This window comes from Sphaeramia orbicularis, chromosome 17, assembly GCF_902148855.1.
Source record: "Sphaeramia orbicularis chromosome 17, fSphaOr1.1, whole genome shotgun sequence".
NCBI lineage: Eukaryota > Metazoa > Chordata > Actinopteri > Kurtiformes > Apogonidae > Sphaeramia > Sphaeramia orbicularis.
In genome coordinates this window covers 39,862,875-39,890,582 of record NC_043973.1, presented here as the reverse complement: position 1 = coordinate 39,890,582, position 27,708 = coordinate 39,862,875, and the positions used below count along the sequence as shown (strand labels likewise).

The following is a 27,708-nucleotide window of genomic DNA, read 5'->3' as shown; positions in this document are numbered from 1 at the left end:
CAACATTGATTCACCAGTAAAACCCATGGAGTTCGATCAATGACAGTAGATGGACACACTTGGTTTATGTTCAGTTAATGATAGATTTTAGATTTTATTTTATTGATATAATAATCCTCAACTTCAATCTGAGCTTTTATGAACATCTTCATGATCAGTGAATTAAATATGGGAAAGTATCTGATTTATACTGATAAAATGCAAAATACAGAAGATAATTCTGTACTGCCGAACTTCTGTCAGTCAGTATTCTCTAAAATATCATGGACCACACCTTTGGAATAATCAACATCTTCTTTATCATTATTTAAAAAGCATCTGAAAAGGACTCTAACTTACAAAAAAATGTAAGGCTGTATGTCATTTGATTTGGACTTTAGATTATTATTTCAGTTATATCATATTTTTAATTGTTTATTTCTGGGGAGGTATTCACATAAGCCTTTTTTGGCTTCTATCCTCTCCTGCACAATGGTGTAACTTGCATGAAAATTTTTTTTTTTTTTTTAATTTTTCTCTTGCTGTTTATGATGTGCTAATAAAATAAATATCATAAATGGTGATAAATCCCTTCAGAAAGGTTGGATATAGAGAAAATTTCTCTGGAGAACTGACACAAAAGTAACAGTTGGCCTTTATGGGTTAAATGACCACATAATATCGTGAACATCACCGATGCCTTTGCAAAGGGAAAAATTAATGTGATATGGCTCTGATTTACCACCTACAGTTGCGTAAAAAAAATTATTAGACCATCAAAAGTCATCAAAACAATGGTTATGCAATCCTGTACTAATTCCTGTGTGTATCATGTGACTAAAACAAACAGAAAAGAAAACATGGAATGCCTAAAAGGACTGTTTTTGTCAGTACAATGCCATAAATATTGATGTAAGAACTGAAGTGATTTTGGTTATTATCAAGAAAACATGGAAAATGGATAGATATCAGCTCTGAAATTAAACTACTGTGAGCTATTTTTGTTCTCATTATATTTGTCCAAACAAATGTACCTTTAGTTGTACCAGGCATTAAAATGAACAAGAAATCGAAGAAAACAAGGGTGGTCTAATAATTTTTTCTGCGACTGCGCATGTATAACATCAAGATCTACTGCGACAAAACATTTTGACCTGAAGTTGACAGCACCTAAAAATCCTCACATTCCCATGTCCTATATTTTGGACTCCAGTGGGTTGTCTAAATCCCGTACTATTTATAACATACACTGCAACAAATGTTATACTATCATCAAACTTGTGGTCCCTTTTATTGAATGCAGTAGCTCAGGAACACAACAAGAGAAGTTCTTTGAATTTGACACAAACGTTCACTTGGACGCAGGACTGAATAACAATTTGGTGGCCAGATTTATTTTCCATATTTCCACTGTGCACTTTATTGATTTGTATGCGCCTCCATCTTACTGAAAAATCAGATGTTACTTTGCACATTACAGTTTTTTTTTTTTTGTTTACAAATCCTGTTTGTCTGGATTTTCTACAGTTCATTTTTATTCTTCTGATGTATTATGTATAGTGTGTTTGTTCTTGTATTCTATTTTTATTCTTATATTCTGTTTTTTAGTGTTTGTCATGCTGGTGCTGCACTACAGTTTCCCAGATAGGGATCAATAAAGTCTTTCTGTCTGTCTGTCTATCTATCTATGTACATTTATTCTTTTATCATCTCAAAATTACTGTTAAATATTTTAAGCCCTGTTTTTTGACTGTTTTCTATGTGGTGATCAGGTTCAAATATGCAATTTACCTCTGTCCCCGCTGTTATTTATATTAACAATTGAACCTCTCGCCATTGCTGTAAGGGACCACGCCACGATCACAGGTGTAGATCTCAGAGGGTTCGACCATCTAACAGCTCTTTATGCTGATGACACGATTCTTTTTCTTAAAAATTTGGGAACATCAATTCTGGCTCTTTTAGACTTGATTAAGAAATCTGGGTGTGTATCTTGTCACAAAATTAATAATTCTAAGTCATCCATAATGCTTTTGAATTCTGAGGAGAGGACAAATCCACCTGAAATATGCAATTTAACTAATTACCTCCAAGGAACGGTGGAAGTTATGTTTTCATCGGGGTTTGTCTGTCTGTCTGTTGGCAAGATAACTCAAAAAGTTATTGATGGATTTTCATGAAGTTTTCAGGAAATATTGATACTGGCACAAGGAACAAATGATAAAATTTTGGTGGTGATGGGGGGGGGGGACACTGATCTGCTCTGGTGGAGGTCTGCGCTCTCCAAGCGCTTTTCTAGTGAGTTCATTGGGATTTGTTTGTTTGTCTGTCTGTTAGCAAGATAACTCAAAAAGCTATGGAAGGATTTTGATGAAAATTTCAGGAAATGCTGATACTGGCACAAGAAACAAATGATTTTTTTTTTTTTTTTTTTATGCAAGTGTGATTATGTATGTGTGTTTTTTTATGTCAGGGATTGTACCTTTTAATCGCACTTTTTAATTTCGTTGTACAAATGTACAGTGACAATAAAGATATATTCTATTCTATTCTGTTCTATTCAAATATACAGTAAATATGTATGTAATAAGTTTTATTTAACCTTTATTTACCCAGGCCAGCAATTAAGAACAGATTCTTATTTACAAGTGCAGCCTGATAAATGATTCAATTTTGGTGGTGATCGGGGGTGGGGTGGGGGCGACGGATCTTGCAGAATTTTTCAGGAAATGTTGATACTGGCACAAGGAACAAATGATTAAATTCTGGTGGTTATCGGGGGAGGAACTGATTGGCCTCGGTGGAGGTCTGCGCTCTCCGAGTACTTTTCTAGTTTCTAATGATATAAATGTTTAATTCCTTCTTTGATGGGGACTTCAGTAATCCAGATTCGGTCAGCCCTTAGACCTTTTCTGACACTCACACTGGGGTGTACATTCAGCAGACACACTTTGCCGTCAGCCATCACTCTGTGAACCGAGTCCAGACTTGTTCCATAGTAGTGACCTTTGTACCTCCCATATTCTATAAACCTAAAGACACAAAGGAAAGTCAGTGTAAGACTGGAAATCAACAGCTTTCTTGACAAAGCTGGAGGAAAAAAACCACAGGATTTTTACCTATCATTGAGAACGCCCTCCTCAAACATGTGAACTGACACAAAATGATAATCCAGTCCTTCTTTCTCCTGCCTTCGCTTCTCACGTGTCGTGTCTGGAAGAGACCAGGATGAGGCTGAACACTGTGTACAGATGATATTGTGCGCAGGAGGTAAAGGTGACAGCTGAGGAGTCTGCCTTACGTGGTACAGTGACGCCATAGCGGTCGGGGTCTGCGATCAGGAGCCTCCTCTTCAGCTCGCTGACGCCAACGCCGCTGGGCCCTTGAGGAAACGATTAAAACACCAAGTTCTGTATGAGGGTATTCATTCCCAATATCAATGTGAACTAATGTTTTCCTCACGACAAATCCAACATGAAATGGGCTTAGTGATCTGGTGACACATCTGTCTTTATCATTAGAGAAGGAGAAGGAGAGCAAACGAGAGTCAGACAGACACAGCTCTGATTTCATTCTGATTTCAGTCTGAAAGTGAGTCTCCAACCGACCTCACTCGCTTTCTCCGACTATATCGAATGTTTAATGCTCGTATGCCCTCTGGAAAATCCATAGCATCACATCTAAATGCGACATCTGCAAAGCCACACAGTATCAGTGTCACTATAGTGTAGGATGCACAGGATGAAACACACACGTCCACATGCACACACAGACTGCAGCATCTGGGATTTTCCTCTAATGCAGGTTCTTCCAGCTCCAGATTGCATCAGACTCTAATGGAGCGCTGAAAGTAGGATTCCTGACATACCTGCCATTTCCATCACAGAGTTGCATGAGCTCAATACATTACAAAATATCAAGTTTATAGACTCGCAACTCTTTCGGCTGCTGATGTTTTTAACAGCTGCTCCCAAAAAAAAAAAATGGAGAGGAGCATCTCTGAGCACTGCGGATACTTTCATTTGACCTTTTTTTTTCTTTCGAGAGTTACATGATCTGTCGGGCTTAGAGAGGCTGGCAGTTATTTTCATCAACTTTCCTGAAGCATAACAGACTATTGTTTCATTCAAAATGCGTATGCAATGCAAACAAAACCTGGTCAGAAATGATCCAGATGGTCCTGTTTTAGCTATTCAGGTTCTGGTTTTCCTGTCTATAACGCTCATTGCCAATAAGCTATATATTCTTAATGATGAACTCCGGTCAATGAGGAACCTTCGCTGCAGACAGTAAAACGTAATCCAGCGTCGGAGTAAGCTCCAACTCAATTGAATAGGTCTAAATCTAAATCCAAGCTGTCTTAACTGTTCCAGTTTGATGATGGAGCACTTGGCTGACATTAGGAGCGATCTTATTCACAATCCACTCATCCCTCCTCTCCATTCATTTATCATTTATCCGTTTTCTATCTTGTGTTGTTTTTGCACCTCTTCGGTTCATTGTGTTTCCCTCCTCTTCTTCGACTTTTACGTGTTCTGTTTTAATTTCCCTCTGTCACAGGTGACCTATAGTTGTGTGGTAATATGACATTAAAAAGGCCTTCAGCGTGGCCCAACATACAACTCCCCAGAGAGAGATATAGTTCAGAAATACAGAAAGCAGACCTGCAGGATTGGCAGAGAAGTGAATCTGGGGTGGGCTCCTAGGTAATTCAAGAGAACACAATATATTCTGACTTGGAGTTTTCTGACAGTGTTTACGTGGTTTTGATGGGAAAGGATTGTTCCTGCACTCAACAGAAGGGACATAAATCTTCATCAATGTGCTACTTTTTCTTTTGATCAACAGCAGCTTCAGTAATATTGCCCTTATAGTGAATGGGATGATGGTCGTTGGATTTTTTTTTTTTTTTTTTTTTTATGTCATTACAAAAAAAGGCTGTGTGATACTATAAAACAGAGCATGTTTGATCACAGCATGGGATACTGTACATGAGCTGAACAGCAAAACATGCCATGAATAGATCTGAAGAGGTAATGTATATATTGGCTAGAAGAACCTTTTTTTTTTTTATTTGCAGGTACTTTTTGTACAGTCTAGGAGGATCAAACTGAGCCCAAAAACAGAATTTGTCTTCTTTTTTGTCTGTTTTATAGCAGTTGGCATCCGACGTCTATTACACTGGTCAACAACAAATTTATTGTTTAAGTTTTTTGAGCTGATTTAGGATAATTTTGGTGTGCTGAATCCAAAAATCACATTAATTTTGCTCAATCAGGTCAACTTTCTGAACTATGCCACATATAGGCTTTTTAACATTTTTGCTTACATTTATGGGCATTTTCACATCATATGATACAAAATTCTTTCATATTTCTTGCAATAAACGAGTTCTGAAGATTTTACTTTTGCCAATTTATGATTAATGTTTTTTTTTAATATTACAGGTGAATGAAATGGCCTTGACTAGAAGATCTTGCAAAAATAAGCCTGACGTATTCTGCTACATCTGCGGTGAATACACCATTGTACCTAACAGGAATCAAGTGATTAAATGATTTTTTTTCTCTTAAAACCTATTTTGGGTGAGAACTATATAAAAAATCAACTGATAAAGTCACAAAAATGTAATCAATTTTGTGAGAAGATCAAATTTTTCAAAATCAAGTTAGCAAAAAAACCTGACCTGATTGAGAAAATCAGATGTCATTTTTGGATTTAGCGGTGCAAAATGGTCCTAATTCAGTTGATAAAAAACTAGACAACTTGCAAAAAACATTTTTTTGTAACCCAGTGTTATAGCAGACCAAATACAGACTCTAAGCGGTCCTTTTGCATTTTGGCAGCCACCATAGGGGAGGGTGAGGTGAGGGATAGTCACTCACTTTGTCACAGTCTACAACAGGGGTGTCAAACTCATTTTCTTCAGGGGGCCGCATTCAGCCCAATTTAATCTGAAGTGGGCCGGACCAGTAAAATAATAGCATGATAACCAGTAAATAATGACAACTCCAAATTGTTTTAGTGCTAAAAATAACATTCAGTTATGGCAATATTTACATTTACAAACTGTCCAAACAAAAACGATGTGAATAACCTGAAAAAAAAAAAGAAATTTAATAAGAAATGTAAGTACAGTTTTATCAGTATTATGCCTCAACTTATCATTTATATATATGCATTACAGAGCAGATCTACAAAGGCACAAAACATTTAGTAACAGGCAGAATATTGTTAAAATTGCACTTAATAACCTGAAAAAATGAAATTTGTTAAGAAATACAAGTACAGTTTTGTCAATATTAACTATAATGTTATTAATTATATAAGGAGAAGGGGTGGGAGTTTATAAGTTGTACTTCTTCTCACTCCTTTTTGAATCTGTATTATATGTCTTATATTTAAGTGTTTTTTTTTTTATTTATGTTCTTCTGTTTTGACATTCATATTCAAAATAAATCCATCAATCAATCAATATTATGCCTCGACTTATCATATGCATTACAGAGCAGATCTCCAAAGGCACAAAACATGTAGTAACAGGGAAAATATTGTTAAAATTGCACTTAATTTTCTTTAGACATTTCAGATTGTTCGTTTTTGTTCAGGTTATTCACATTTTATTGTTATAGGATAGTAAACATTTTCATAATTTAATGTTTTTTGCACTAAATCAAAGGGAAAAAATGGTGCTGTCATTATTTATAGGTTATTATGATATTGTTTTTGAGTTTGATGCCCTAATTTGCACTTTGCAAATTCATCTCGCGGGCGGAACTAGAACCTTTGGCGTGCTGGTTTTGGCCCCCGGGCTGCATGTTTGACACCTGTGGTCTACGACTTTGCCAACACAAGAAAAAAACACAAGATGGAACACTTCTTTTCTGAGGTTTTGGGTTATATTTAGCGCATACGTACCAACCATAACGACCAAACGGTGCCTGTCGCTGGGGTCTTTGTGGTAGGGGATCACCTCTATGTAGGTGGGGGGGCAGATGGAGCCGTGAACCCCAGCGCTCCACCTTCTGGACCGGGCTGCCTCTCGAGCCTGACTTCCCTTCCGGCCCAGTCTGAAACTTCTCCTTAACCCAGCTGCGACAGAGACAGAATGATCAGGTGTTTGTCTGTAAACATTTAGATAGATAGATAGATAGATAGATAGATAGATAGATAGATAGATAGATAGATAGATAGATAGATAGATAGATAGATAGATAGATAGATAGATAGATAGATAGATAGATACTTTATTAATCCTGAGGGATTTTTAGCAACATAGTAACTTAATTTAGCAATTATGTTGGGTTTTAATAATTTTATAGGGAGTCGAAGTCACTCCTACTGTTCCCCATGTGACATAAAAGTGGAAAAAAATATGCATGATGGTCAGTGATGAAAGACAGATCATCTTTTATCTTGTTTCAATTTTACAACCATGCACACATTTAATGTTTGTCAATATACAATATGACACAATATGATGTATTTTATTGTTTCCTCGGGGAAATTCTCCCTATGCATTGTATATACTTAAACCAATAATACACAAATTAGAACTCAGTATAATAGATACAGAACATAAAAAGTGCTTCAAGTGCACAAGTGTGATATAAAAGCTAATTTTCTCAGTCAGAAAATTTGTGATTTGTGGTAAAGATAGCAAAGAAACATTTAGTAGCACAAGGAAAAGTATTAAATGATGATGGTGAATGATCACTACAGTCAAACAGTAGAACTGAAGATGCAGATACATCTTCAGACTTATGGACAGAGATGGTTATGATGATGTCACCTCTTTGTCTCTCTGGTGTGTCGTCTTTATATTTATGTATTTTCATGATTTTCTGATAGTTTGACAGCTTTACAACAAACTACGACGTTCTTGACTTGAAAAATTATCTTTTAAACTGACAAATGTCATATGTGTAAATAATATAATTCATTCAGTTTTCAGAATAAGGTCAAGGGGCTCAACCAGAAGGGGAAAGACTCTCTGTTGCAGTGTTTTTCAACCATGGGGTCGCCAGGAATTCAAATTGGGTCGCCTGAAATTTCCAGTAATTGATAAAAAAAAAAAAAAAATTACTAATAAAAATGTTTTTAATGATTCAATATATATATTTCATTCTAATTAAAACACCACACATTTTTCCTAATAAAAATCAAGTTCAAATAAAATGGGCATATCTTGATTGATATGATCATGTGACCACATGCATTACTATGCTTCAACCTGCCCGCAGTCAGAAAAATGAACTGAACAGAGTATATGTATGTATATTATACATTATAGAGCCTAAATGTCATCTAAAATTAACGTTTATTTGCAACATAGTATAGCAAACTATTACATGACAAAAACAAAAATAAATTATTCATTCATTCATTTTCTGAACCCGCTTTATCCTCACTAGGGTCACGGGGGTCGCTTGGAGCCTATCCCAGCTACATAGGGGCGAAGGCAGGGTACACCCTGGACAAGTCGCCAGTTCATCGCAGGGCTGAACATATAGAGACAAACAATCACTCTCACATTCACACCTATGGGCAATTTAGATTAACCAATTAACCTATTAGTGCATGTCTTTGGATGGTGGGAGGAAGCCGGAGTACCCGGAGAGAACCCACGCAGACACGGGGAGAACATGCAAACTCCACACAGAAAGGTCCCACCCCCCGTCGACTGGTGTTGGAATCGAACCCAGGACCTTCTTGCTGTGAGGCACGAGTGCTAACCACTGCACCAAAAAATAAATTAATTTTAGCAAAAAAAAATTTCTCCATTTTGAATGTCTGGGGTCGCCAGAAATTTGTGATGTTAAAATAGGTTCACGAGTCAAAAAAGTTTGGGAACCACTGATTTATTATATCACTGCTGCTCTATTATAGCCTTAGCTATTTTTGTCACTCTTTGACAGAAGCTAACTTCTAACTGTATTACAAATATCTATGTTGTTGGTGAATTTGAAAAAAAATGTTATTGATTGATGTCATAACCATTAAATCTGTAAAATTGTTAAAATGGGCTTAAAATATTCATGTACTTTGTCCAAGTGAGTGTCGGTTGAGTAATAGTAATAAAAAGACAGGTAATAAAAAGAATAAAAAGTAATAAAAAGTTATTAAAGTTATTAGTAAACCTATTCATATAATTTTTCATTGTTTTTTACTTTGTACTGTTTTTTATGTCTTTTTATGCTGAGCTCTTGCAACTCGTTTTCCAACGCAGTTTTTCTGCAAATGGCAAATAAACTGATTCTGATTAAAAGGATTGTGATACGTATGAAGTTACCAGACAAAGATGATACGATTGTGATCAGAACTACCACCCAAATGGACGTCAAACACTATCCTGATTTTACACTATGTGTGGTACAAGTCTGAGTAAAGAGACGACGACTTGGAGTCAAACATCCCAGAATAGTCCGTCACGCGTCACTTGTAGGCCATCTGACAACCAGCGTCTGCCATGCGACTGTGGTTTGGCCCGGTTTGGCACGCACGCTCTACTTCATGATGTTAACTGCAGCTAAGTGATAGTGCCAGGCTCCACTTTGACGTCAGCTGTAATTTCACCGTGTAAGCATATCTGTTCATTTCCTCTACAGGCTTCATTCTGAAGGAACATGGCAGGCATTACACACTTTTGTTTACAAGGGACTAAACCAATGACTTCACTCTGAAACGTACATTTGTGCATAATGAGCAGTAATGTGTAAAAACAAATATATTTAGCAATCAGAATGAGGTTAAGTCAAAGGGAAAACATGTTGTATTTGTCAGTTTGGAGTAAATCTGCAAATGCACTCAGTCGTAAAAAGTTTAGTACTTTTTTGGAAAGGCTTTTTACCGCTTTACTGGGTCATATGAAATCAGGGTGAAAGAAGAGATAAGACTAAGAGGCGAGTGATGACATGCAACACATGTCATGAGCTGGAGCTGAGCCCGTAACGTCAAGATTATATGATATGACCATAAACATGTACTGAGAAGAGCCTGACATGAAGTGGGATTCAGTTTTTAAAGGATATACTTTTGTTGAAAGATGAAGTTGAGAATCGATATCCCTCACAGCTGTCTGTTAATGTGAAGCCACAGAGTATGTATAGTCTAGGATGAGGAAACCGATAACAGTTTCTGCCCTTAATATGTTTTTAATTCAGTCATGTCGTGTCATTCAGTGTGAATATAAGCATCCAAGTTTAACATCAGCTTCCAACTGGTAATTTCAGGATGGAGACGTCAGGAAATACTGACAGCCGCAACATTAGCTATTTGTAAAAAGAACAGAAAAGGAAGCTAATGTACGTCAAGAGACATAAGGATAGCTTTATATTGGCATTTTTAGTGATATCTGATGACTTTTATTTATTTATCTGTTTTTTATCTATTTATTTCTAGTCTATTTTAACCCTATAATGCCAAATGTATCATATTTGTTGATACATGAGTTTTGAAGCCCTCTACATGATCAGTGTGATATTTTTTTTCTTGAAAAACCTGATGTATACAATTAGATACATGCAATACACAGATAATCCACCAGGGGGAGGAATTCATTCACCAGAGGCCTTTCCAGTGACACTACAAGACTGTCATTAATGAGGAAGGAGGCAGAACTTTGCCAATTTTGAAAAGGAATGACCAATTTGTTAGACATATTTGTGTTATATTATGTTTTTGTTTATTCAAAAATAATATTTGAGCAGTGAGACCTGATGTATCAAATATGATACAAAATTGAAACTTGTACATAGAAATTGATATTTGGGAGAAAAAAATTAGAAAACTAGAAAAGCACTTGGACAGTGCAGACCACCACGGCAGATCAGCGCCCCCCCCCCCCCCCCCCCAGATCACCACCTAAATTTAATCATTTGTTCCTTGTGCCAGTATCAACATTTCCATGAAAATTCATCCATAACATTTTGAGTTATCTTACTAACAGACAGACTGACAGACAGACAGACAGACAGACCCTGAAGAAAACATAACCTCCGCTGTTCCTTGGCGGAGGTAATTGAAACTCATACATGGAAATTGATATTTGAAAAAAAAAAAAAAAATTGGTATTGTTCAGAAGGACCAGTAAAGGCTCCAGATTCAAAGAACTGGAATTTTCTGTCAATGATTTAATGGTTCAGGCTTTACAGGGTTAACTATGATCAGCGAACTGTTGGAGTACCTGTCCGTGTCTTTTGTCTGTTCTGTTTTTAATCTGTCCCCTGTATGTGGCCTGTGGTTTTAATGTTTTTTGTGTTTGAGATGCCCTCCCTCTCCAGACTGCAGAACAAATCTACCGACGAGTATTAAAAAAGTCACCTTGAATCTTGAATCTTCATGATTTGCATTTGTTTAACAGCTATAATTTGGGCCCATATATAATATCGTTTTGGCAGTTTTTAACTAAAAATTTGGAATGTATTTGTTGTGCTGATTTTATCCATTCTATCCCAGTTGGCATTAAGTGAAGGCAGATACAGCCTGGAAATATCGCCAGTTCATTGTAGAGATAATATATACAGACAAACAGTTATTCACACTCATTTTATACCTAAATGTGATCTAGTTGGGCCGGTTAGTGGTGCATGTGTTTGGACGGCAGGAGGAAGCAGGAGAAAACATACACAGACATGAGGAGAACATGCAAACTCTACACTGAAAGGCCTCAGGACCTGGGTTCAGTTATGTCGATTTCAAGGTTTAAGGTTCACTTTGATGCCAGTACATGTATACGTGAAACGAAATCAGCACTCAGGACAAACAATGTACATCATAAAAATCCTATAAAAATGAATCCTATATTAAAATCTATCAAACAGCTCAAATAATGTACAAAGCTAAAAATAATCTTTTACCAACAAATATACAGAAATTATTCAGTATTCATGAGGGGGGTTATGATTTAAGGGGGAAAATTAACTTTAAAATTCCCTTAATACGCACAACTAGGAAGGGTTTTTGTGTTTCTGTCAGCGGGGTGAGACTGTGGAACAGATTTAATATAGAGTTAAAGCAAAGTCCAAGCATGAAAGAATTTAAAAAGAGGTACAAAGACACAATTTTTCAGAGGTACAGGGATGAGGGAGGGCTTGGGGATCACTGGGTGTGATAAAGATGTACAAGTATGTGGTAAGTGTGTGTAAATGTATGTGTATGTGTGTGTGTATATATGTAGGTGTATATGTGTGTATAGATCTGTGTATGAATATTTATTTACATATGTGTTATTGTATTATGTGTTTATGTAAATCATATTATATTTGTTCATAATAATATAAAGCCAGAAACCTAATTATTTACTAGTAAGTATCAGTCATATTATGGCATAGTGTATAGATATGATTAGACGAGGAAGGTTATTATTGTTATTAATTATATAAGGAGAAGGGGTGGGAGTTTATAAGTTGTACTTCTTCTCACTCCTTTTCGAATATGTGTTATATGTCTTATGTTTAAGTGTTTTGTTTATTTATTTTCTTCTGTTTGACATTCATGTTCGAAATAAATACATCAATCAATCAATCAAAATAATAACAGTAAAACCTGATAATACTTTTCTGAGTATACTTTTGTATACTCACATCCTGTGACCCTTTTACTCATTACACTGTCAATTTTATTTTCATTCCCTCTTCTGTCTCCGCCTGAATATGCCCAACACGCACAAAATAATCATAAATAATCATACATACACACACACAAACACAAACACACACACACTCATCTGTAAATAACCCTCTGTTTGCACCTGTCCTTGTTTTGTTTAATGTCTATGAACTTGTATTCCTTGAAGTCTATGAATTAGCATGCCAGATGTTTTGTCTTGTTTTTTTTTTTTGTTTTTTTTTGTTTTTTTTGTTACCCCGTCACAATGTTTGTCGAGCACTAAAATAAATAAATTAATTAATTAATTTTAAAAAATGGTGATAAATTACTTAACTCATAAAGACCCAAACATCCATGATCATCCAGTACTATGTACTGATCTAAACTGTTTAATACCTTTCGATCCCCTAATTCTATCAATACATGAAAATAATTGGTGTAAAATACAGTTTTTCATCTTTTCATGATCATCATATATGACCCATTTGGACGTTCAGAGGCTCTGGAGTCACCGTGGAAACACCGCCATCTTCTACAACATTGATTCACCGGTAAAACCCATGGAGTTGGATCAATGACAGTGGATGGAGACACTTGGTTTATGTTCAGTTAATGATAGATTTCACTGAAAAAGTCACATTTTCTTTAGTTTTCCTTGTTTCTGATATAATAACTCTAACATTAATCTGAGATATTATGGATATCTACATAATCAGTAAATTAAATCTAGAAAAATACCAGATTTTTTCCTGAAGAAATGCAAAATAAAGAGGATAATATTACAACAAACGGTGATCAATCACTTAAGAAAGGGCAAACATAGAGAAAAATTCATTTGCAAACTGCAACAAAAGTCGCTCTAGTTTTTTACGGGTTAGGAAATGTTAGTATAGAAAAAAAATAAATAAAAATTTGGAACTGACACAATAGTAGCTCCGGGTCTTTATGGGTTAAAGGTAAAGACAAAGATGATGCATGGATTATGATCGATTAATTAAACCAAGAACATGACATTAAGTATGAGTCACAGAGTGTAAACCCATAGGGATGACAAAGTTCAAAGATAAGGAACAACAGTATTTCGAGCCCAAACAGTATTTGAACATACAGTAATAATGTTCCCTGTCCCTGGACTCTTTCTCTTATACAGTCAGTTCAGTCATACAGCATCAGTGAGGGTTTACATGGCGGACCAAGAGGAAACACAGAGTCTGGACCAGGTCTTCAGGTGGAAGCTGGCCTGAGATAAGATGAAATGTGCATTATTATTGAACACACATGAGTCTTAGAGCCGATATGATGCAATTTGTGTGATTACGTTGCTTTGTACAGACATAAGGACCTTTTTACAATCAGCCATGAGAGAACACCCCCATTAGAACATCCTGCACTGCTCGCATGCACGTGAAAAACACACACCAGAACATCATTTCCAATCCACCAGATCAAGACAAATGGGATAAATGGGAAGGCTAAAGCCACATTTGCTGTTTTAGTCCTCTCCCCTAAATCTCTAAACCACAAAGCTACATCATCCTATGAACTGGTTTGTAAATATACCCAGGGACTCATTTTCTTTCTCTCTTTTCTTCTATTTTTACATTTTTAAAAAAAAAAAATTAAACGTATGTGCGTTGATGCAAACTGTCACATCGAATAGCCCCGATAAAGAAAATGAGTTTTGTATCAGACTGGTTTTGGTCCTTTTTTTTTTTTTCTCTCCAGAATTTGCTCTTACCGACGTGGATCCCAGTTATAGCTCCGTAGTCTACATCCTCCATGACTGGAAAAACAGGAAGACAGAAAAGGAAAGAGTGAGGAAATTGTGGATTTTAACCACAAAAGTATAACACGTGTTGCACTGAAATTTCATACTCAAAGTGTAAGCATATGTTCTGACCCAAATGTCTTAATATTTTGCTTGGGAGATGCAAAAAAAACTCTAATAATAGTTTTATTTAGAAATTATATCCACAGCTTTAATACATTAATAAGTACCTTGGTCCTGTAAAATGATTGCTAGCGTGAAAGTAAAGCACACTTTTGGAGTCCAGTTCAAGTCATTAGATATTTAAACCCTTTTTGGTTACAACCGAGGAACATTTCACACTAAATACACATCAAGTAACATTACATGACTGTTATTTTTGGGTCGTACGACTCTTTAAAAACCCCCAAAATCTAAACTAAACATGTGTATTATATCTTGTCAATTATGCTGAAGGTAAGTTTTCAAAGGAAAATTCAGGCTGACAGTACCTTCCACCTCATCTGTGTTGCATGTGGAGAAAATAAGAGCAGTGAGTCCGACAGCAGAGGGGAGGGGGTGGGGGGGTCAGCTCACCTTGGTCGTGAACTTGAGCCCTGACCTCTGACCTTTTGGTTTTGCAGTCAAGCAGCTCTAATATGTTTAGTGGAAAATGTTTAAAGTAGTTTTCTTTTTTTTTTTACTCTTTTCAGGTGCTGTGGTTTTATGAACACATGTCGGCTCGTCACCTGTTAGTTTGACTTTCCGAGGCTTGAACAGGGCTTTGGGTCGCTGTAGTGCAACTCTCCTGCAGAAAACAAGGTTATTATCGTCAGCGAGGAAGAAAATGCTTCTATTATGTTAAATAAAAATAAAAGTGAGTATTTGCATTATCAATATCTATCCAAAATTAACAAAAATTATGAGAAAATCTATCAATAATATATATATAGCATGTTAAGCTACATTTTCAAACTTTATTAACATTAAAGGTCTGTTAAATATACAAGAAATCTATGTAAAATTACATGTAAACATTTCATTTATATTTGATATGACCTAAAATTAACAGTAAATTGTTGGAATTTTAAACCCGATAACAGTTTTTTGACAGGTTTTGAAAAATAAATCAAATGTTTTTATGTGTGTTATGTCATTTTATTACACCAAATATTAATTTATATACACGTTTTTAACATAAAATTATATAAAACAGTACTTTTCTAAATTTTAAGCCCTATTATTTGTATTCTAATGGTGTTCAACCATATTTATAGGTAATTTGATTGTTTTAATACATGTAAATATTCTTGATTAAAAATTAAAAAGTAAAAAAAAAAAAAGCAAAATCTCATGTGAAGTTAGAGCTATAAACTGTATTTTAAATATGGAAAATTACTGTATTTTTATGAGATAGTTATTTTCCGTTATTTAACTGTATTTTTTTGGTGCCCCAGCTGCTGGAATATTAACTTTTTTTTTTAAGTTTTTTTTTTTTTTTTTTTTTTCACATATCTTTTATAGTTTTCTGTCGTTTATCTGTCTGAAGTGAATACGCGGTATGTTTTGTTTTCACACAATGCCTTGAAAATGCCCTATAATATAGACAAAAAAAAAAAAAAAACTATAGAAAAACTGCTCTAAAATCTCAGAAAAAAAGAAACGCAAAATTAACACATTAGGACATACACTAAAAACAAAAAGTTAAGGATATTTCTTTTTTGGGTTTTTTTGGTCATTTTTGCCATTTGTAAATAAAACTATGTCTAGTCATTTAAAAAATGTGTTTCAATTCAATTCACACACAAAAAAGTAAAAAGTGCTGTGCAAGAATCCCAACTGAAAAAAAAAAAGGCCAAAAATTAAAAATATCCTTAACTTTTTGTTTACAGCGTAAGCAGGTATGGGCTGAATATAGGACTAAATGTCTAGATTTACCATTTACATGCACAAAATATCCTTGTTTTTGCCCTTATTCTTTGCCAGTAAGCTGTTTACATGGTCTCTGAAAATATATATTCCACTAATATTCCTGTTTACATGCAGCCGAGCGTATCCCATTAAAACTAATGCTTTTTCTAAGTTTTCCACTGGTGACAGACATCCCACTGTGTGAACTCAGCCTCCGTCTTCTGTTCCTTCAAACACTGTCTGGAAATGTTCTGTTTTTCAGTATTTTCTCATGACCATAAATCTGTTGATATGTTCTTTCATAATGTTTAACAGAAAATGTGTTTCTCCTTCTGATCAGAAATGATCAGACATTTCTTTGGAGCATCCATCTGTTCCATAGAGGATCTTTGTCTTTACTCCAGATGAACATGAACAGGGACTGTCTGTTGCGTCAAATGTGAAAATTGGATTGATTTTCTGAAAGTGCTGATTTTACATCCAAAGACTATAGCATCATATCCCAGTAGTCTTAATTAGAAAACACTCCATTTGGAACAAATCCTGATGTGACACCTGTCAAATTCAGAAAAAGCAGATGTGTTGGTCTGTACTCTATGACTCCAGGGAACATTTGCAGATTTTAAAATGATGTTGCATCTGTTTCTAACTGATGTAAAATGATGATCAGTAATTTAACAGTGATAAAGAAAACTTTAACATTTTAGAAATTAAGCTTTTGAGGAGAGTGGCAAACTGATGCTTGGAGAAGCAACTCTATCATCTGGTAAAGAGCCACTATGAAAAAGAATAACTACAAAAATAAACACTTTTGGTTGGAATGGTGAATATAAAAAATAAATAATCTTTATGTACACACTTATGATGTACACATTTGTGATTAAATTAAAAATCATCTGAGCCTGAAATTCTCTAGTTCTAATGATGAAGTGGGTGATTTCGATAAGATTTGAGACCTTGTGTTTTTTTTCTTTTTAGGGTAAAGGCCTGATGTGATTTATTTGACTACTTGTACTTATTATGTAGTTTTTCTTTGACTGACTATTGTTAAATAAAATGCAATACCTGTCCTTTTTTGTATCTATGTTTTTATTGAAACTAGGGCTGTCAAAATTAATGCAGATTAATCCATCATCATGATTAATCTGATTAAATATTTGAATGCAATTAAGCCATCTGTAGCATGTCTGAATGTCTCTGCCAACACATTTGGGGCAATTTGTCCAAGTAGAGTTAGCATTGATCAGCAGAACAACCCATAAAGATGGAAGACGATAAAAAGGATGTTGGCCCTCTGGATGGGAAATTTAAGTAAAAAAAAAAACAGGATGGAACAGCTGTTTCAAGCTGTTTCGTTGAAACTGTTGAAGGTGTTTGATAAACATGTTAAGTGCATGTATATTCCTGTCTTTCTTGAGTCTGTTTGCTCATGCAAAATGAAATGCGATTAATATAGATTAAAAATGAATGATATTTAATCGTGATGAATAGAAATTAATCCGCAGCAACCCTGTGATTAAACTGATTAAACATTTTAATTGTTTGACAGTACTAATTGAAACTAAATTAAAATGAAAGGAAAATAGTCAAAATGAACCAAAATAAGCAACAAAAAATGATGATCTATGACAATGTGAAGTCAAATATTCTGGGGCGGTGTTAAGAGGGGGCGGGGGTAAACATGACAAATTCATGGAGCCCAGTATTGGTGGGGGGCCCATAGAGCAGTGGAGGGGGTCCAGTGGATACAGGTTAGAAGTTGTGAAAATTTCGTGTAAGATCCGCTGTATAATAGGGGCATAGAAGTCAGGAGTCGTACGTTGAAAGCATGTTAAGTTTCAGTTTTGTTTCATGCCAGTGTAAGTTGTGTTAGTTATGGACCCCCCCACCCCACCCCACTCGGACAGATCTACAACATATTGAATTTTATGAAGGGTCCATAACATTTACCTTTCATGGGGCCCACAATTGGTAGCAGTGTCCCTGCAAATACTGATGGATATTATAGTATTTTCATATGAGTAAAGTATAATTCACCTCTCATGGAGCTGCTGTGAGGGGATGAGTCCGGCTCGGGTGTTTTGGTCGCTGAGGTGACAGGCCTGCCACCATGTGTCGTCATCCATACTCAGGATCTGCAGGACGTCGCCCCTTCGGAAGGCTAGCGCCGCATCCCTGCACGGGACGGCGGGATCCTCATTGGGATCGTAGTCAAAAAGAGTCCGCACAAACAGCTGTGGACAGGAATTATTCTGTTTCTTTAGCCTTCAACTCATGACAAAGGAAAATAGACATCCTATTGTATTTATTTATTCCCGCTTCTCTTTTCCTTCTGCAGTTTTAGTGGACGTCCTCTGCATCCTGGCAGTGACGCAACTTCTTTGTCTGGTGCTTTTTCACATATGTTGGTGTCATTTTTGAGAAATGACCATGATCACTGAAAATAATTAGTCTTAATCCATTGCAAATGCTCTGCTCTGTAACAGTTTCCAGCTTTGGACAGTCACTCCATTTATATATGGACTTCACCTAAAACGTCTTTTAAACAAAGATTAAAATTTCCACTTTGCTCGTGTAGGTTGAAACTGTAAATGGAGTAGCTGCAGATTAACAGATGTGATGTGTGTGAAATGATAAATTAAGTGTCTCTGTGATACAACGCTGCCAACTGTGATAAAGTTTGATGATTGTCTTATCCTTGACTGTCTGACTTGAATTTACGTCTTGACAAGCGTACTGCTATAGTGACAGCCCTGTGGCAACAACACAAAGTATAACTAAACACACAAGACATCAGTGATTTCATCTGTTTTTACTGAAAACAGGTGGGCAGCTTTCCCTGTTCAGCCAGAGTGCATGCGAACATAAACGACAGAAGACGGGACGATGTGAAGCCCTACCTTCTGCTTATGTGAGGACGCCTCTTCTCTGTAGGATCCAGGGATGATTGTGAACGTGACTTCACCTTTAGTACGGGCCTGCAACAAAGGAAGCAGATTTACAACATCGAAAAGAACTCAGTAAAACCCGAGGAGGAAACGGAAACAGCCAATAAGGAGACACTAACCAGAAGAGGAAGGATTTCCTTTGGCTTCCTGTGCTCCAGGGAGACGCCGTTCACCTCCTTCAGCTCGTCCCCTTCGTGGATCAGGCCTTCAGAGGGTTGCACATACACACACACACACACACACATTTGTACCACACATGCCCCATTTGAAATGTACCATGTTACTGCAACCCACAGTGGGTAGGAAAATTAAATGTTGTGAACAGGAAAATGCACATGGAAATGGTACAAAACTATGGGTGTGAATCACAGAGAAATCCCCTGGAACGCTGCAAAACAATCATCTACATTTTAGTCAGGATGGGTTATATACCAAATATACTCAAATATACCCTCAAGTAGAAGATTTAATATACGGCTGTGGCTCAGCTAATAGAGCGGGTCATCCAGTGAAGGGTCAGGGGTTCGAATCCTGACTCCCACTGTCCACATGTTGACCTGGACCCTAACTGCTCCCAGTAGGACCTGGTAACGCCTTCCATGGAGGCAGCTGCCCATTAGTGTATGAGTGTGTGTATGTGAAAGTAAGGCTTTGTAAAGTGCTTTGGGCACCATGAAGGTGCAAAAAAGCACTATGTAAGTGCAGTCCATTTACCATTCCAATATATAACTAGAAAAGCACTCAGAGAGCGCAGACCTCCTCCAAGGCAGATCAGTGCCCCCCCCCCCCCGATCACCACCAAAATTTAATTGTTTGTTCCTTGTTCCAGTATCAACATTTCCTGAAATTTTCATCCAAATCCATCCATAACTTTTTGAGTTATCTTGCACACGGGCAGACAGACAGACAAACCAGTGCCGGCAAAAATATAACCTCCTTGGCGGAGGTAATAAACAGCTTTTTACAGAGTGTTGCATCATGGGTTATGCAACTGAGCAACGTGATATCATGAATTGCGTACAGATAACACGCCACTTTTAACTGGCGTGTTATCTGTACACATCATAAGCTTTCAGCATGTATATTTAAGCTGCGTAAAAAAACACGCCATTAGCGTGATTAGCAGCTAGTGTGATTAGCAGTTAGGTTTAGGGTTAGCAGATAGCAATTAGCGCGATTAGCAGCTAGCGCATTGACACACCATTAAATGGCGTTAAATAACACACGAAAGGATGGAAATGCATACATATGGCACACCAAATGCAATAAACTGGCATTACATACAACAGTTAGGGTTAGAGTTAGGGTTAGGTTAATGTTAAACAGGCCCGTAACAATACTGAAATTTGATTTGACTTGATTTCATACAAATGATTGCGATGAATGACATTATTCTTTATTCTGTTACCTTTAGGTCACAGCTATTATGTACTTTATGAAGAAGAACAAGAAAGAAAAGATGAAGAACAACAAAAACCAGAAAAGGAGGTAGAAGAAGAAGATGAAAACAAAATAGAAGGAGGAGAAGAAAAGTGTAAAGGATCATTAATGAAATAATGGTAAGCAATGTGGAAATAAACAGGTCAATAGAGACGGGCCAATAAATAAGCTGGTAAATGAAGGATGTGGTTCATCCACTTGAACCTGCAGGAGTTTGTTTACTGTCTGTTTTGTGATAACTTGTACAGGTTTGATTATGACTGAAAATGTAATCCAGTTCATAAAAACTACTGAAATATTTATCACACACAGTAATTCAGATAAAATATATAGAGAATAAATGTTTTTGGCTGGATCACTGAGCCCTAGAATTCATCATTATGTAAGTGAACTGGTTAAGTACAGTCGCAGAAAAAAATTATTAGACCATCAAAAGTCATCAAAAACAATGGTTATGCAATCCAGTACTAACTCCTGTGTGTATCATGTGACTAAAACAGACAAAAAAGAAAACACGGAATGTCTAAAAGCACTGTTTTTGTCAGTACAATGCCATAGATATTGATGTAAGAACTGAAGTGATTTTGGTTTTTATCAAGAAAACCATGAAAAATGGATAAGTATCAGCTCTGAAATTAAACTATGAGCTATTTTTGTTGTTATCATTATATTTGTCCAAACAAATGTACCTTTAGTTGTACCAGGCATTAAAATGAACAAGAAATTGAAGAAAACAAGGATGGTCTTCTCATTTTTTCTGCAACTGTATAACACTGATATGTATGGTATATTGAAGTTTATCTGAATACTGTAAATAGAACATTGTATGAAATTCTATGGCTTTAAACACTTAAGTTAACCCCTATTTTTACACAAATAATACAAATTTAAAAACAAAACAAAGTGAAAACACACATTGGTTGGTCAATAACACAAAATGAATTAAATGCTGAACTATGATGGGTTTTTGCATTTAAAGTCATCAATAAAGTGACTGGAAGAATACAGGGAAAGACATTGTTCATATTTGAAGAGCAAATATTGTAGTTATTGAGTTAAATATGGATTTATGTGAAAGAGACTGGGACATAAAACCATAAAAAACAGAAATGTCAGTTATAATCAAAACACTTTACTACGTAATAGGATCAATTTCATTCATTTTCATAAAAATCAACAGAATTCAATCCTGATTTTCTGTTTATTATAGAGTTATGAGCTCTGAATGAAGGGATGGAAATATGTATATGTTGTTTAAATGAGGGAAAAACTAATGCTGATGTTGACGTCCTATAAAATTGTGGGTTTCTTTGTGAAACGAGTTGAGAAGCACTGTTTTAAATATCAGTATCTTGCCTACGGTGCATCCCCACTATATATTTATTCTCTGGGTTGTAGTATCGGTTTCATAGAATTTGGCAAAAGAGATGAACAAAAACATGCATAGAGTTTTTAGTTTTACGTCCACGTGTACCAAGTATTTACTCTGAAAAGTTAGATAGAGCATCTGTGTTTAGATAAATACACCAATATCTGGCACCAGTATGATATGATATAATGTATATAGAGACACAGTATATTTTTTATGACATGGGTCGGCAGCCTTTGTAATCTAAACAGCCATTTTAGGACAGAAATAGAAAAACAAAACTGTCTGGAGCCAAAAGAAACACTCATATCTGTAACTGTTTAACGCATAAAGACCCAAACATCCATCACCAACCAAAACCATCTACTGATCTAAACTGTTTAATACCTTTTGATCCACTAATCCTATCAATACATGTAAGTTATTGGTGTAAAATGTAGTTTATCATCTTTTCATGGTCATCAGATATGACCCATTTGGACGTTCAGAGGCTCATCCATGATCGTCCAGAACTATGTACTGATCTAAACTGTTTAATACCTTTCGATCCCCTAATTCTATCAATACATGACAATAATTGGTGTAAAATACAGTTATTCATCTTTTCTTGATCATCATATATGACCCATTTGGACGTTCAGAGGCTCCGTAGTTACCGTGAAAACACCGTCATCTTCTACAACATTGATTTACCAGTAAAACCCATTGGAGTTGGATCAATGACAGTGGATGGAAATGTTTGTTTTATATTCAGTTAATGATAAATTTTACTGAAAAAGTCACTTTTTCTGCAGTTTTCTCTGTTTTTGATGTAATGCCTCCAACTTTAATCTGAGCTTTTATGAACGTCTACATGATCAGTAAATTAAATATAGCAAAATACCTGATTTATACTGATAAAATACGAAGCACAGAAGATAATATTCTAATAACTGGTGATAAATCACTTAAAAATTAGATATAGAGAAAATTCATTTGGGAACTGACACAAATGTAGCGCTGGGCCTTTATGGGTGAAGAAGCTCTTTAGGATTAGTTTGTATAGAATATGTGGAGAATTAATCAAAGTTTTAGTGCATTGACAGAACCACAAAGAAATTACAGAACTAAAGAAAACGGTGGTATTTGACACTATTTTCATTCAAAAGTCAACTGGTATGTGAAGACTTTCTTTGCAATGAAGAATACAGACAAATACCTTCAGTGTCATAAAATTAAAAAGCAATCTACTTTTACTACAACTACTATTTTTTTTTTAATTGATTTGGAGTATAGTCTACATTTTACAACTTCATAACATCGGAATCACTTTATAGTTGCGACAATAATAGCAAAATTGTTATGACCCTTATTAGTCATTAGTATTATTCTGCCTGTGTGTGCTATGTATCCTCCTGGACACTCTGTGTATGCGTCTATTTCTTATATTCCAGGTAGGGATGTAACGATATGAAAATTTCATATCATGGTTATTGTGACCAAAATTATCAGTATTATCATGGTATTTTTGAAATGTGCTCAAAATGTTCAAAAAGTACTTATACACACACTGAAATAATTTAACCAAGTTGTATTTTGAAAAAAAAAAAACAAAAACAAAAAAACAAATAAAATAATAGGCAAAATTGTGAGATGGCTTTTTTAGACAATGCCAAGAGGATTTTTAATCAAATATTTGTCCTTACTTGGTATATCTTTTCCTGTTAAATGACCTAAATATAACACAGAACATGTCCTTGGTATTTCGTATCCCAATATTTTTCCAAGTTCTTCGCTGATATTATTCCAATATTGGGATAGTTTTATGCACTGCCAAAAAACATGAGCATGACCCACATCCTGCTCACCACACAATTTCCAAAAGGGCTGAGGTAATGATAGTGAAGCCTTTTAGATCTTTGGTGTTGTAAAAAATCTCTGTTTTTCCAGCAAAATATTTTCCAGTTTCTGGAATTAGATGTAGTCACTTGAGTTTCACATATTTCATACCATGTATCATCACTTAATTCTACCAACAGTTCTTTTTTCCATTTATCTCTTATATACAGAGTTGATTTTTTCCTGTTAGACACCAATCCCTGATACAGTTTGGATATCACTTTTCCTCCTTTGTTCTTATACGCTTTACCCACAATTTCAGGGATCTGGTTTATTTCACCTGGGAGGTCTGGTTTGATCTTTTTTTGATAATGGTCTCTGATCTGAAGGTACATTCATTTTGCTTTTTGACACTGGGTACGGTTACATGATGTTTTTTAAATCCAATTTATTTTTCCAGAAGAAATTAATTCGGAACTAAAGTATTTTCTCTTCTGTTTACATGGAAATGTTAAACCCAAATAAAGGTTTACATGAGGTATTAATGAGGTAGATGAGTGAGCTAAAGGGTTTGCGCTGCAGTGCTCATGTTGCCTTGTTGTGGCAGCCCTTCTGTTAGCTTAGCTTAGCATAGTCACTGCATTTCCATGGTCACACATAGCCAGTTTTTTAAAGGTCTTTTGTAAGTGATTTTGTGAAATCCAATTCTCCCTAATTATTTCTTTAGTTCTGTGACTTACTGCACTCATACAATCTTGGGACTGTTGTGTTGACAGAAGTCGGAAAATCTTTTTGTTGGAAGGGATGCATGCGCTAAATTAGCTTTGCTTTACCGTTTTAGCTTTGCATTATTTTTATTTCACAAGATCTTATTACTGTAGTAAGACACATCACCATGATTTGAGCCTCAGTTTGTGATCATATTGACCCCAGTGGACTAAAGGAATGATTAGCGAGAACTGAATTTCACAAAATCACTTATAAAATACTGCAGATCACCTGTAAAAGCCTGGCTACATCTGACCATAGGAATGAAGCGATTATGCTAAGCTAGGCTAAGCTAACGGAAGGGCTGCGAGAACAAGGCAATCGGTGCACTGCAGTGCAAACTGTTTAGCCCACTTATGGAACACATTAGTGCATGACAAATGAATTAATAAGAAAACAAGTGGTGAACTATTCCTTCAGGGTTTTCCAGGCTGGTAGATCCCATCAGAATAGCCCACTGGAGCGGTTTGGGAAGACTAGACTGCATTGCATATTCTTCCGCCAGCGCAGAATGTGTGCGTCATCGCGACAGAACAAGACAACGAGCATGCGCAGAATGGAAGGAATAAAGTCCAAACGGAATAAAGGGTTTACATGTCCCAGGAAGAATTTAGATCGGAATTAAAACGGGATTAAACCAGTGACCTTAATCGGGTTTAAATTTAAATTTAATCCCAACTTTTCTTTTTCAACTGGAATAAGGTGTTTACATGGGCATCTGAAATAAGATCTAACCTTTAATCAGGTTAAACCAGGAGTAAAAATTGTCATGGAAATGCACGGATTGAGCCATTGGAAAAAAGCCCTAGACCCATATGTGGCCCCAGAGCCACAGGTTGCCTACCCCTGCTTTATGATATACCCCCCCCCCCCCCCCCCCCCCACTCACACAACAGTACAGTACTTACCGCTCTTATCGGCGGCCCCTCCCCTCATGATCCTCGCCACTACAATAGCCCCCGTGGACTGATCCTTCTTAATAGTTGCACCCTGGAGAATAGAGATTATGGAATGATGGACAAACAAACGATCAGATGCAAAGAGGCAAAGAGGTCAAGCATGAAGAGTGAAAATAACACACTGGTTTCATTAACAGTCCAGACAAGCTTCTTATTCAGAACAACTTCATTCCAACGGTGGTTATTTGTATCAAGACGGGACCGTTTAGCCGGCTGCGTTCATAACACACAAAGCGCTGGAAAAGGTTATCCAAATCAGCATTATTTTCACCAGATGTTATTGATGTGGAGCAAATCGCAATGGAAAGAGCATCTTATGTAGCTGAATACAATCAGCTCATGCTCGGGTGTAACCCTGTTGTCTGGAAAAAGGGAACATACTGGCTCGATCAAAGAGACCATGTCAGAAAAAGGTCAGTCCCCTTCCAATCTAGTTTTGGGATCAATACAAAAGTATGTTCTCTATTATTGGGCCTAAGCACATTCCCCTTTTTCAGCTCAGACACCGACACAAACGCATGCACACGCAGCAACAAAACAGCCATCATTAGGTTAATTATTCTCATATTTATCCATGAAGTCCTGTTTCTACAAAATGATGATGAAAGTTGATTGTGTTTATTTTTGCCATGGGGGGGGTGTTGTGTTTTTGGCCCCGTTTGTCCTTTTGTTATCAGGATATCACTGCCATCCTGTCAAATGATTTCATTGAAATTCAGTGGAAAGTTAGGCTTTAGGCCAAAAAAACGAATGATTACTTTTTCATTCAGGTCCAGGAATGTTTTATTTAAAAGATGTCTTAATGTTGTGAGAGAGGGCACTTTAAAACACTGGTTTCTAATGAACTACTGGACCTACTTAAATGGAAAATATCTGGCACATACACTGGTGACTGTTTATCACTACATGTATTTTATAGACAAAAAAAAGTTCTTTTTTTTTATTATTAAAATAACAAATTTAGAGGATTTGTGGAAAAAATGTCTAAACAATATGAATTGTTGTTTTTATACAGAACAGAACATACACATACACACATACAAAACAAAACAAAACAAAAATCACAAAAAAAACCCCACCTATCCTCCTTGATAAATGTACATACATATATACGTACACACATACACACAAATATAAATGCAAATACATACACACATACATTTGAAATGCATCATCATGACGTATATATACTTTTTCATTCAGGTCCAGGAATGTTTTATTTAAAAAATGTCTTAATGTTGTAAGAGAGGGCACTTTACAACACTGGTTTCTAAATAACTACTGGACTGACTTAAATGGAAAATATCTGGCACATACATTGGTGACTGTCTATCACTATATGTATTTTATAGATAACTGGATCCAGATGCAAAAAAAAAAAGTTATTTTTTTATTATTATTAAAATAACAAATTTAGCGAATATGTGGCCTTGACTGAGGTGTGTTTGGAGTTTCATTACCTTTTTTTGTTGAATCTTTTACAGCAATAGTGCAGAAAAAATGTCTAAATAATAGGAAATATTGATTTTATGCAGAACAGAACATACACAAAACACACATACAAAACAAAACAAAAAAATTCACAAAACAAGCCACCTATGCTCCTTGACAAATGTAACAGAGTTTGTGAGACACAAACTTACTCTAAAACATATGAACAAAGTATCACCAAGAAAAAAAAAACGAAAAAAGGAAGAAGGAAAAAAGGATATATATATATATATATATATATATATATATATGTGTGTGTGTGTGTATATATATATATATATATATATATATATATATATATATATATATATATATATGTGTGTGTGTGTGTGTGTGTGTGTGTGTGTGTGTGTGTGTGTGTGTGTGTGTGTGTATGTATGTATACATGATACATGTACAGTACAGGCCAAAAGTTTGGACACACCTTCTCATTCTTCGCATTTTCTTTATTTTCATGACTATTTACATTGTAGATTCTCACTGAAGGCATCAAAACTATGAATGAACACATGTGGAATTATGTACTTAACAAAAAAGTGTGAAATAACTGAAAACATCTCTTATATTCTAGTTTCTTCAAAGTAGCCACCCTTTGCTCTGATGACTGCCTTGCACACCCTTGGCATTCTCTTGATGAGCATCAAGAGGTAGTCACCTGAAATGGTTTTC

General features: G+C 35.8%; 1 protein-coding gene across 1 annotated transcript in view; it reads right to left on the bottom strand.

Moving 5' to 3' along the window:
* The window catches only part of LOC115437945 (MAGUK p55 subfamily member 7-like), a 61,154-nt gene that overhangs the window by 9,191 nt on the left and 24,255 nt on the right, over window positions 1-27,708 (bottom strand). The window contains exons 7-17 of the mRNA XM_030161348.1: window positions 25,498-25,579; window positions 19,314-19,399; window positions 19,147-19,224; window positions 18,284-18,480; window positions 15,085-15,143; window positions 14,848-14,859; window positions 14,327-14,371; window positions 6,898-7,071; window positions 3,281-3,361; window positions 3,099-3,192; window positions 2,903-3,011 (exon numbers count right to left, since the gene is read on the bottom strand). Of these exons, the coding sequence (XP_030017208.1) occupies window positions 2,903-3,011; window positions 3,099-3,192; window positions 3,281-3,361; window positions 6,898-7,071; window positions 14,327-14,371; window positions 14,848-14,859; window positions 15,085-15,143; window positions 18,284-18,480; window positions 19,147-19,224; window positions 19,314-19,399; window positions 25,498-25,579 (1,017 nt within the window). The remainder of the gene's footprint in view (window positions 1-2,902; window positions 3,012-3,098; window positions 3,193-3,280; window positions 3,362-6,897; window positions 7,072-14,326; window positions 14,372-14,847; window positions 14,860-15,084; window positions 15,144-18,283; window positions 18,481-19,146; window positions 19,225-19,313; window positions 19,400-25,497; window positions 25,580-27,708) is intronic.